At 39.1% G+C, this 12,024-nt stretch overlaps 1 protein-coding gene across 1 annotated transcript in view; it reads right to left on the bottom strand.

The window, feature by feature from the left end:
- Positions 1-3,675: 3,675 nt before the first annotated feature.
- LOC136431233 (branched-chain-amino-acid aminotransferase, cytosolic-like) overlaps positions 3,676-12,024 on the bottom strand; it is a 45,474-nt gene continuing 37,125 nt past the window's right edge. Inside the window, exons 4-13 of the mRNA XM_066422553.1 lie at positions 11,356-11,466; positions 10,093-10,212; positions 9,241-9,404; positions 8,079-8,166; positions 7,287-7,341; positions 6,655-6,740; positions 5,857-5,925; positions 5,467-5,538; positions 5,120-5,194; positions 3,676-4,379 (exon numbers count right to left, since the gene is read on the bottom strand). Coding sequence (XP_066278650.1) covers positions 4,335-4,379; positions 5,120-5,194; positions 5,467-5,538; positions 5,857-5,925; positions 6,655-6,740; positions 7,287-7,341; positions 8,079-8,166; positions 9,241-9,404; positions 10,093-10,212; positions 11,356-11,466 — 885 coding nt within the window. The 3' untranslated portion in view covers positions 3,676-4,334. The remainder of the gene's footprint in view (positions 4,380-5,119; positions 5,195-5,466; positions 5,539-5,856; positions 5,926-6,654; positions 6,741-7,286; positions 7,342-8,078; positions 8,167-9,240; positions 9,405-10,092; positions 10,213-11,355; positions 11,467-12,024) is intronic.

Genomic DNA, 12,024 nt, shown 5'->3' with positions numbered 1-12,024 from the left:
ATTTCAGTAGTATCTATAACACATTGAGTCATCACTACAAAGACATTAACAATTGAACAGAAATTACTCCCAAAGATCGGTTGGTAATACTGACATTAGGTACATTGTACACTTACATGTACACAATCACCCATTCTAATCCCACACCCACACATGTCTGGCCACGTACAGCAAGTATAGTGGTATTTCCAGAAAAGTTAGATTTACAATAAGATATGTAAGCAAAGACTGCTGTTATATGTTCACCAAGGCCACGCAAACCGTGTCACAGTTTGGGAAATGTTAGAAGCTGCTCTATCACGAGGGAACGTAAAACATACAGGTAGGCATACAAGTTGTATGATACTCCTTCGTGAGAAGTTTCACTATTTATCATATTACATGAGAAGATATATTAAATGATAAACATGTGATAACAGGAGGAATTCAACAGTACAGAAGCCGTAAGTATTTTGATAACATCATTGATCAATAAAACGAAATTTCACGAGGCAATTTACAGGCACAAAAAAGACTGCAACAGTTTCTATCTACCTGTAAAAATATACCTATATCCTATAATGGACATACATTATCGTTATTACTTTCTTTCTTCCTAAGAAGTATATTGCTATTTTACAGCAAGGCGGACTACTTCGAGGCAGCTAAATTCCACAATTAAAACAATCACATGTCAAATTAGTAATTGTTTAGGTGTGGTGTCAGATGACCATTCCTTTTTAATTGATAAGTGACAGTGATATGTCTAGCCTATGCTCGTGACAGTTTTTGTGCAGTACCAATGACACAAAAAGCTGAAGAGACAACCAAAGTGCCACTGTAAAAGCCTGTGCATCAACAGTCTTATACTTTCTGAAAAATATTGTTAGATTGTACATTGCACATCTACTTGTTAACATTTCCACACTACTCTAGTCAGTACACGATCAGAATAACTTCTCTTTCTTAAGCATCAAAATCATACACATGAGCAGATATTCAGAACATAAGTGTTTAAAGGTCCTGGTTGCATATTTAAGGTTCATATCTCGTATAGAGGTTCATATAGTTGTGTCCAAAGATGTATCTCATGCAACGTTACTCTGACGCAACGTTGACCAAAGATGCAAAAAGAGCCCATGCAGCTATCATAGGTTTCGATAGCAGGCTATATACAAATTTATGTCATGCCTGGGCCTGATACGGGTGTTCCGGACCGTGTGATAACTATCCGGATCACATAGGGTTCGGGAGGGTTATCACACAGGCTTCCATAGAATATTTCGAACGCATTTCGAACGCGTCGGTTGCGCGGCCGTCGGAAATTCGAATACCGGATTCGGAGATTGGAATCAATGTTGCTACAGTTTCTTGTTCGAGGACACAAAACTCCCTCAACTTCTGGCGCATTCCGCATTGAAATGTGTGTTTTCTCGGGTGGGTATGGCCAAGGTATGACATAAATAAAATACAACACGTTGTATTCCGCATCACCCTCGGTCCCAGCCCTCCCGCGGGTCGGATCGCCCTCCGGCCTACGGCCGTCGGGCGATCCGACCCGCGGTCGGGCTGGTACCTCGGGTGATACGGAATACCCCGTGTTGTATTCTATATGTACCATATACGCATTATGTTATGGATATGTGCTATACACATGGAAGGAAGTTAGTTTCACAGCAACAAAAGTTTTTTGGGCAAGACAAGGTTCATGTTAATTGTTATACAGCAATTCCACATCCAACAGGACAGTTGGTAGAAGAAACACTGCTTACATGTTATGTTACATGCTGCACCAATTACAACACATGTCCTGAAGTCCTGGAAGATTACTTGGGCACACAACCAGTGGTTTTGATTAAATAAACTTACACAGTCTCAAATAAATGATAGGCATATGAGGTAAAATTTGAAGACCTTTACAGCATAGATGCTGAGTTGGTCATAACATGCTTTTACGCCCCCCTCTCACTGGACCCACGGCATGCTAGCGTCATCGCTGTCACCGATCGAATTGACAAAGCACTCAATGAATTTCATGGACAAAGCTTTGTGTGTTTTGTTGTATTTTTGGTCATACTTGTACGTTTTGAATGATATTCCTATTATAAAGTCAAGGGTAACACAAATCCAGTTTAGGACGCAGCGCCGCCGCCAGCGTGCCGCGGGTCCAGTGAGAGGGGGGCTTTAGTGTTCAAGACTTGCATTACACAGGTTAGAGTTAGTTGAACTATTTCCAACTACTCTGTCGCAGACAGAGGAAGCCATGTTGTTTGTGAGGAGCTACAGATTGAAATGTCAATCTAGGTTGCATCAATCTAGGTTGAACATAGTTAATTCAAAACATTATTCCCATCTGATGGGATCTAAAACACATGCAGAACAATAAAGATAAAATGGACAAAGGAGTTCTTCATTCTATCTGGATGTGGCATGCGTACTCTACAGCTGGCTCTTATTCCGAGCTTTGGTACAGTAGCCTTATTTTTGGCATGCCATTTAGGTCATTTTGGTCTACAAAGAATCTAAAAACTCTATAAATACTTAAGTCCAGGCGTTAATATCATTGAATATCTGTTATCTTCAGAATTGGATATAATGTAAATAAATGTGCTTATTTTGTTTCATGTCTGTTTGAAGGTCTAATAACATGAATTTTTGTACATTGTATCAGCAACAAAAGAAAGCTAAAGGCAAGCAAACTCATGGCAATTACAATGTGACATAGAAGGAAAAAAAATACCTGATAAATTTCCTACAATCTCATTTTGAAAGTAAACAACAATGGTACCATGATCACTGTGTAATTAATGTACAATGCACCTTACATATACCACTGTCTCACGCCTGGACAATGTACGTTTCACAGCAGAGCAGCAAGGGAAAAATGTAAAATACACAGTCACAGATTACCCCACCTTAATTCTAGCTAGCATTCTGCACCTAATTTTACTTTACACTAATGTACACATTTTACACCATAAAGATTTCCAGGTAGACCATATATTAATAAGGTACATTACCACTGAAATCTTCATTAGATATCACTATTAGTATCCATCCTATTCTACATGTAGCTCCAGTTCGCTCGTCATAGTCTGGCACCCGCTAATAGAAAAGCAATTGGCATTTAAATATTCGCCTAAAATAAACACAAGATTTCTCATTGGCTAAGAGTCACACTGTCCTCATAACGACATAGTAACGGGGTCCAAGCAAGCATTTAGAACTTACACTGCTTCCGAGAAATATTTCATTCCTGAATTAATAAACAATTTAAGGACAAATTCAAACATTTCAATGGGGACGGGAGCCAAACTATAGTATTCTGTGGGGAAGTGTTAGACTCAGAGGAGTGTAGCTGAGCAAGAATAGAATGGATAACAGGCTAAATATGTCTGCTCACACCATCAAACAACCTTACATCTTGTAGCTTTAATGACTGTGGTTTTGGTCTTCAATCTTCTGTTTTGAGTTCATTTTGCAATGACTTAATCTTGATTTAAAGGTACTGCGAATCTACCAATTTTTACGATATTGAATTTTGTCATGTCAAAAAAAACGCATTTTCTCAATGTTCTCAGAAATCAGTAAACAATTTCAAACAGTTATGTAGCACAGGACTAAATGCATATTTGCTGTGTCATGATTTAGCAGTGGAGAGGTCATCACAAAACCACAATGCTATGGACATATCTGTTGTCTCTTCAGAATTCAATGTGATGTTGGGAGAACAGTCTGAGACAATACTTCAATCTGTATTTCTAATTTGCATAATATCAGCATATTGTAGAGGACCATTAAGGTGTACTCATATCTATGTTAGTAATTTTGGTCGAGACAGGGTCCCTGTCAGTCTATCTTATATTCATTTCCTTCATTTTCTTGTAACTTGAGAATACACCACACAGTATTATTGTTAAGGACTGTTTTGAGGTGGGGTTTAAGTTACACGTTAAGTAATTCAAACCATCATTATTGATAACTTTTTTTCTGAAATATCTTCAGAGTTGGATATAATGTGAATAAATATGCCTGTTTTGTTTCATGTCTGTTTGAAGGTCTCCTAATCTAAGGGAAACGAGTTGCAATTGTGTGCTGTCATATTGCTCTATAATTAGTGCAAATCTGGCCACACACAGTGCCATGTTACCTCCGCAAAAAACTCTATGTCCAGGAATACTTGAATGTACCAATTGCAGTGGCATAATGAGTAATATCATAACTTAAAAACAAACACCCTTCAAATTTTCCAGGAATCATCAGGCTGCTCATCAGAGTATCCAGTGTTGTATGGGTGATACCACATGTATGTGAGGTGCGTACGTCCATGGCTTGTTCCACAACCGGCTGCAAACTCAAGACTCAATCCGTCTCACCCACTCGTGTGCCACTCTTCCAAACTGTCAAATATACAAAGAGAACCTTTTAAGTCAAGTTTGCCGTTTTGAATAAAAGACATACATTTTATGCTAAATGGCTTACAAATGAGAAAGCCCTTAAAGGAGCTTAAAGCGATTTCAGCACGTCGGAAGTCGGATTTTCACATTCAATTTTCTAGTCCTTTTCTATAGATACATGTACATGTAGTAAGTTTCAATAACACTATCCCATTGCATACAGACTTTCATAGGTAAAGGTAAAGGTCTCCTCATGCAGCTTGTTTTTGTGCTCTTTAATATGCTAATATGAGCAAGTAAATGTTGTTATCATACAGATTGCCATGTCCAAAATATTTCAAGTTTCAAAGTTCTGAAATTGCTTTGGGCTCCTTTAATGAGAAGAGAGAGGCATTGTGTGGCGCAATCGGTAGGGTGTTTCGCCCACAACCGAGAGGTCCCGGGTTCGAAATCACTTTAACCGACTTTCCTCATTTCACTCAGGTGTAAATGAGTGCCTAGCTTCCGAGAGGGACGTCCCTTGGATAGGACGTTAAATGGAGGTCCCGTGTTTGAGGAGAGCCACACCTCGAGCATGTTAAAGAACCCACTGCACTTATCGAAAAGAGTAGAGGTCCTCCCGGTGTGAGTGGTTCAAAACCTACAAACTGCACATGCATTCGCCCTTAGTAATAGCCTCCGGCTAGTTGGGCAACCATGGCATGTATACATGCTGAACCAATAAATGAATAAGAATAAGAGACCTGAATATCTGTCAGCTCTTGATACAGCCTTCTGCACACCACGGCTCCTGTGTCCATTGTCGGGATGTGCAGGTCCTGGAAACCCACAAAAAAAATATTTAGGATATAAATATGAAAAAAAATTAAGGTGAGAGATGGGATTTAATGAGCGCATAAAGGGCATTTCACTCATATTTTGAACTTTGTAAATCTATATATAATGTTGCCAAAAATCTTTGTTTAAGAAGCTTAATATACAGTAAGTCAGTAAGTTCTTGCAGATCCTATAGCGATCTATGTATCTAGTACAAATTGTACAGTATCAGGAAAACTTGTTCAACGTCTGTTTAAGCCAAGAAACTCCTTACCTTTTCTCCATACAGAATTCTGTCTATGGGACAGACCACACAGGCAGTGCCAGCACCAAACAACTCCTTAACCTGTGGGAAAGATTAAGTCATGGAGGTTTATGAATATCATAATAAGTCAAATGTCTCACTTTTCACTGAAAATGTACATGAAACATTTCACTAACATGGTAATGAGATACTAAATTTTGTGGGGACTTACTGCAGATAAAATGTACAGCAGAAATAGCGGTACATGTATGGATGTATACATATGTTAGCACAAGATTCTTTGGCTACATGTACATGAAGTCAAATTCCTTCTTTAACAATAACTATATTTAGATACTTTACCTGGTTATAAATACAAGGTACATACAAATGCATTTAAAAAAGTAGAACGCAACCTACTCTGTTCTCCTCAAGTCCCTTGATCAAATCTTGCATTGTGAAAGTTCTCTCAGTCACTTTGCACTCATTCTGTGAAAAGAAAAAAAAATTGAAATCTTAAGTCATTCATGCACCAGGTGTGAAAAGACCTGTAAGCAAGAAGTGAGGCAATGCAATAGACGAGGTACTATGCAACTGGATGGGGTGTGAAAATGAACTTCCTACCATTAAGGATAATTCTGGGAGGAATCACAAATTGTGCACCTTTTTTCAATTGTTAGACTTCGTCTAACAGCTTTTTTTCAACATTCTTATTTTCATCGAACTTTCTAGTAGTTGGAACAGTGCTTTACAACGAATTTAATGTATTTAATATAGGTCTGCTTTTGTAATTTTATGTCTTTGCAAGCCGTTTTGACTTATCTTCTTGTATTGTAGAACGAACATCTTATCCGTTACCTTTTGTTTATTTAGAACATATTTTATAATGCCTCAGTCGTTACCTTTTGTTTATTTAGAACTTAGGAACATTCTTGACGCATCCTTAGGTAAACTTCATTCTTCTCCTTGAAAAAGGGCAGTCGGATGGACGCCCGAAACGTCCGATTTTTATCGTAATTCGTCCAGTAGTAATGTTTAAATTGTACCACTCTAACAATCTCATTAGTTTCTCTTAGGCTATCAATGTCGTCTTAACTAGCAAAGCACTTACTTCCTTTTTACAGCTAGGTACATTTTTTTTCCTTCATCAATTGCTCTGAAACACTATGATCCTTCCTTCCCTATGAATTAGCAGGTAGAGACTACTTCGGTACTGACCCATCCTCGTGCCAAGTCCATAAGACTTCTCCTGGTTACCCCTGGAAGGATGATCCCCTCTAGCGGAGGTGTCACCAGCTCAGGCTCTACGCAATAACAGGAAAGTCAATGCATTCTATTTTTGCAATTTACAGATATTATATAATGCATAATATATATAATGTAGCAGGTAGAGACTACTTCATGAGAGGTATAAAGGAGGCCATATACATCAGGGTCTCCAGCCATCACTCAACAGAGACAGTGGGCGTTATAAACTTCCTGGCACGTTTGACCAATTGCTGACGTCACATATATGTAATGACATGTGTCAATAAAGTCACTGGTCTGTAACTCTCGTGAGTTTACGTTCAGCAGTGATTGGTCATTATTGACCTGAAGAAGGCGACAGTGATTGTCGAAAATTTGATCCTTAGTTAGTGTTGGAAGAAAGTTTAGCACTGTATAATAATTATATAATGTACATAACAAAGTAACTCTAAGGACATTGGTATTTTTAAAAAAAAAGTGTCACACAAGTCATGTGTTGCATTCTATTCTACATCATTCTACACACATCTAAATAGTACAATGTATGCTGTTTCCATGGTGATTGAAGATAAACAAACATGTAGAAAAATCATTGAACCCACCTCCACTTTCATTCTCCCAGTACATGAAGATGTTCATGGTACCGACCTCTGTTAGCTGTACAAAGGAGACAACGGTCTTCAAAACTTCAAAGGTTGTTGAATGAGAATACAATTCAATATTCAATTCAAGACTACTGATTGAAATTGGGACTAGAAATCACTCTCCGTGCAGTTGTCTGGGAACTCCACATGTAGAAACTTCAAATCAATAAAAACATTATCTCCATATCCCCCTTGATGTTCAGAGTGGTTCAGCTCTGACTGAATGATTTACAATGAAATGAAGTTTAGTCAACACATTGTCAAGCACTTTTTTAGAACCAGTCAGCATTGCCCTAAAGCCCCCGTCACAAATAAGAAATTCAGCTCGGCCGACGTGTTGGCGAGCTTCAAATGTGCATTTTTGGGCAGGGTACGGCCGACGTCCTGTCGATTACGCGGGCTTCGGGTGATTTTTAGAATCAAAGTTGATCCAAATATTGGCCTTTTACCAGGATAGTCGATTCTGACTTCGTCCATGTCCAAGAGATGGTACCATCTCATAGGCGATTTTTAGTTTTTAGAGTTCCACGGACGTCACCCAAGATTTTCATTGGAAAATACGGTCGGCGCTCGGACGATTTTGAAATTCGGCGAGCCTTGGGCGATCTACAAAGTCGGCCGACGCTCGCATAAATTGTGATGCCGGCTTTTGGAAGATTGCAGTGACTCAAGGATCACCACAATGTTTGCAGGTGGATATCTACTTGTTGTGTACTGTGTTATCACTGAAGAAATAAACATGGGCCTGACCTGGTGATCGTCTCCGTACAGCCAGAGGACCTGATGGCAGCCACGGCGCTCAGCCTCCTTCTGGATCCGAATCGTGGGGCCGTAGTTACTGCAAATACATGTCAAACCTTTCAGTAATGGGTGTATCATTCCTTTAGCTACATGTAACTGAACTGTCCATGCCATCAAATCAAAATAGACCTTGGTTAGATTTGGTTCACTTCCCAGTGCTCGAAATTCATTTTTGGAAATAGGTGCACTGATGCACCCAACCAAAAAAATTAGTGCACAGAAAATTTTTTGGGTGCACCACATAAAATAAAGTTGAATGTCAGCAAAGCATAATTTCAAAGTTTACTCTACTGCCTTTCTTAAGAACTTCAATCTGTAATTCCAAGTTACATATACATATATATAGAATAAAGTAAAAGAAATGGTTGTATTGCTTTTTCTGATACTTACATTTCAATAATATTCTGTATACTGGTGTACAATACTACTTTAACCCTATGGCCTACAAAAATATCTAGGTGTACTGGTGCACCCACAGTAAAAAAATCAGGTGCACAGCTCCAATTTTGGGTGCACAAGGGTGCACATGCACCCACTATTTCGAGCCCTGCTTCCAAACACCATAAAAAACAAAGCTACATTCAAATTACAAAATTTATAGCCTGATACCATTATCAGCACTTGGCACTTGACCATGATCGTTTGAACACACTACCAGTGGACAGTTCACTATTGTGTGGCCCAAGGGTTACATAGGCTGAGATGGACACCAAATTTCTACTACCATCAGGGAGAGAAGAAATAGATTTGCAGGACACTACTACAGGATCAAGGGCTACTCGGGAGGCTAAGACATGGTTGTTAACAGAATGGTCGTCCCCGTCAGTCTCACATTCAATTTGATATAATTGACAGAAAAGTCGATGTACTAAGTTGAGAACTGAAAAAAAAAATCAAGGAAGACAGGACCTCTTGAAAGCTTTTTTCCCTGTACTATCCTCCAGTGCAATACCCTGCCTGGCACGGTTGCGACGGCTCCCACTGTTGAGTCATTCCGTGCCACGCTGGAGGCCTGCCCGGCTTAGCCCGGGACCTCAACTCCACCCCTACTTTGCCCCTGAAGGGGCTATTTGGGGGTATCATGTTATACAGAAAAGAAAACCGAACTTACGACCCGAGCTTGTAGTTCCCGACCCCTCCCTTGAAGGCGCGGATGTACTGCGGGTCTGCCATAAGGGATACGGGGTTGAACGCTCCCGTCTTGAAGTACGAGCCGACAGGCCCAAGCAGCACAAACAACATGGCTTCCTCTGTCTGCGACACTCCCAGAGTGGGCTGAGGATGGAATTAGACAGCAAAATATGGTAAAACAATGTTCTTTTGATGCAACCTATAGATTGACATTTCCGTAACTCCTCACAAACAGCACAAACAACATGGCTTCCTAGATGCCTGCGACACTCTCAGTGTGGGCTGGGGATGGAAGTAGGCAACAAAATATGGTAAAATAATCTTGTGATGCAACCTAGATTAACATTTCTGTAATTCCTCATCTATACTTTTTTCAAGGAATGAATGGACTCTAACTCTGCCAAGCAATAAACTTATAAAAAAGTAATATATGGAACAAAACTTGTGATTCAATTTTTTGTAAATCATAAGTTTTACACTTGTCAATAAAGAACTTATTTTTTCGATTCACATATTTCTTTGGGAAAATTGAGCCGCTAACAGAACTTTGGTAAATCTACACCATGATGGTATATTATTTGTGAGCTCCAGTGGATATAGGCTTACAGGGCTTAAACAACAAGGACATAGACATTTTGAAGAATAACATTGTAAGCATGCCAATTTCTGGGAGGAAAAAGTACAACTAATGTCACAGTCAATTCATCATTCTACTGTATTAACCTGTCTAGTTTTGTAAAAACTGCCTCTACAGCTTACACTCAAAGACGAACAAAAGGAGCCTTAGATAATGATTACATTTACAGCAACAACATTCGCTCCTGAAACCCACCTCTGTGCCTATCATTGTAGGTCTGATGTACAGACTGCAGTCTTTAGCAGCTGGGACCCAGTCTTTGTCAACCTCCACCAACTTGGAGATGCACTGGATCAACTCCTCACCTTCAAAATTCTGACAGGAAAAACAAACATGAAATCAGGATACAGGCATCTAACATTCCAGATATTTTCCTCTATCTAATAGGATTTTCTCTGTCGTCTGACCCTTGTGAGACAGGGAATAACTGATGATGATGAACTGGATAGTGAGTGTTGTAATATGCCTGCAGTACCTGTGCTACTCCCTAGGAGGCAGTTTTTACTGCCAAGCTGCTGCCCACTAAAACATCTGAGTGCTCTGAGCCAATGGTGTATGGGTTTGATGACCAAAAACGATTCAAACGCAAACTTTATCAAAGATCGGCATCCATCACATTCTCTGTAGACCTTCAGTATCTGTTGAAGTCGATCAACTTCATTGCACAAGCTGTTTTACAAATGAATATTAGATGACTTACTTTTTTCTTCACCAAAAATCAGTTTAATTAAGAACAAGTAATAGCAGTTGCTACTTGCAAGCACATGTACACAGTGTCCCTAAATTTAATACCAAAATTGAATAGTTACCTTGTATCGAAAAATAGTAGGTAAAACAGAATGCAGTCATAATTCTGTACCAACAGCATAGGAAAGTGACTTTAAAATCAGACATACATGAAAGTGTAACCTCCATTTACACTAATCTGCCAAGTTACATTAATCTGCCACTTTAAAAAACAGTGGGTTTGAAAGATCTGTAGTGCAGAACCCCCAGGTATGTACAGTTTAGATATACAGGAGTGCATTATACTTGAGGACCTTGTGTTGGAAATGTGTTTGGATGTATCTTTTCAGGGTGGCGGAATTATGTACCCTGGTGGAATTATGTTTTTATTTAGTAGATGTTATCCCAAACAAGGATGGCACCCAGATTATACAGTAATTAAAAAACAACAAGCCTTTCATGCTAGTAGTTAACACAAAAGCTCAGTCATATCTACAAAAACAGCAATGTTCGTTCTCGTCTTTTTCCATTGCAAATTTCACAATCTATGGAAAGTTTTAGACCGTTTAGAACAAAAAGGATAATTATAAGAGAGAGAAACTTTTCAGCAAGTCTGAACTTGGTTCCTTACATTTATGTTTTCTTGGACTTGAACCTAAATGTTTTTGCAAGTCCAGTTTAGGTCCGGAGTTTAGGTACTACGCAGAACTACTTCCAGGGCAGGTAACTTACGGGTAGTGCGGCTCTAGCAGCAGTGCTGTTCATCCTCTCCATATTGGCTTCAGGTCGGAACAGTCTCAGTTTGTCGTCCACACCTCGATACGCCTTCATGCCCTCAAACAGCTACAGGTACAAAGGATGCAGGCAAACATTAGGATCGGTGAAGTTGAATACATTTACATGTAGCACAAAAGTTTGGAAACTTTGAGTATAATAGATCAATCATTTTTCTTTTATTACATTTTCAATAATACTACGTATCACTGGAAAGTGTATCAATTACCCTTTACAATGACACAAAATTTGTCATGATCCTGCATTCTAAGGCCACACCAATTTAATTTCTTTTTAAATTTTTGCAAAAAAATCATGAAAACAGAAGGCTGGGGTAAAAACTTGCACCTGACCCTGTTCACTACCTGAAATTGTGTGCACCAAAGTACAAACTTTCCTCTGAGATTCTGTTTTCATGTTGATTTTCTAATCTAGCATTTTTTTCAAAAATTTCGTTAACCAAGAAATTGAATTGGTGCGGCCTTACAATGATACAAAATTTGTCCTGATCCTACATTCTAAGGTTGAATAACAGACTTTGTGAGTGCGTCATAAAACCCAAGTGCGGAAATTCCACAACCAACATTGTCTGACTTTGGCAGGGGAAGTTGGGTACTTTTTTTTGAC

The sequence above is a fragment of the Branchiostoma lanceolatum genome, chromosome 3 (assembly GCF_035083965.1).
Source record: "Branchiostoma lanceolatum isolate klBraLanc5 chromosome 3, klBraLanc5.hap2, whole genome shotgun sequence".
NCBI classification, from domain to species: Eukaryota; Metazoa; Chordata; class Leptocardii; order Amphioxiformes; family Branchiostomatidae; genus Branchiostoma; species Branchiostoma lanceolatum.
Note: the sequence above shows the minus strand (reverse complement) of the source record. Positions and strands in the feature narration are given on the sequence as shown.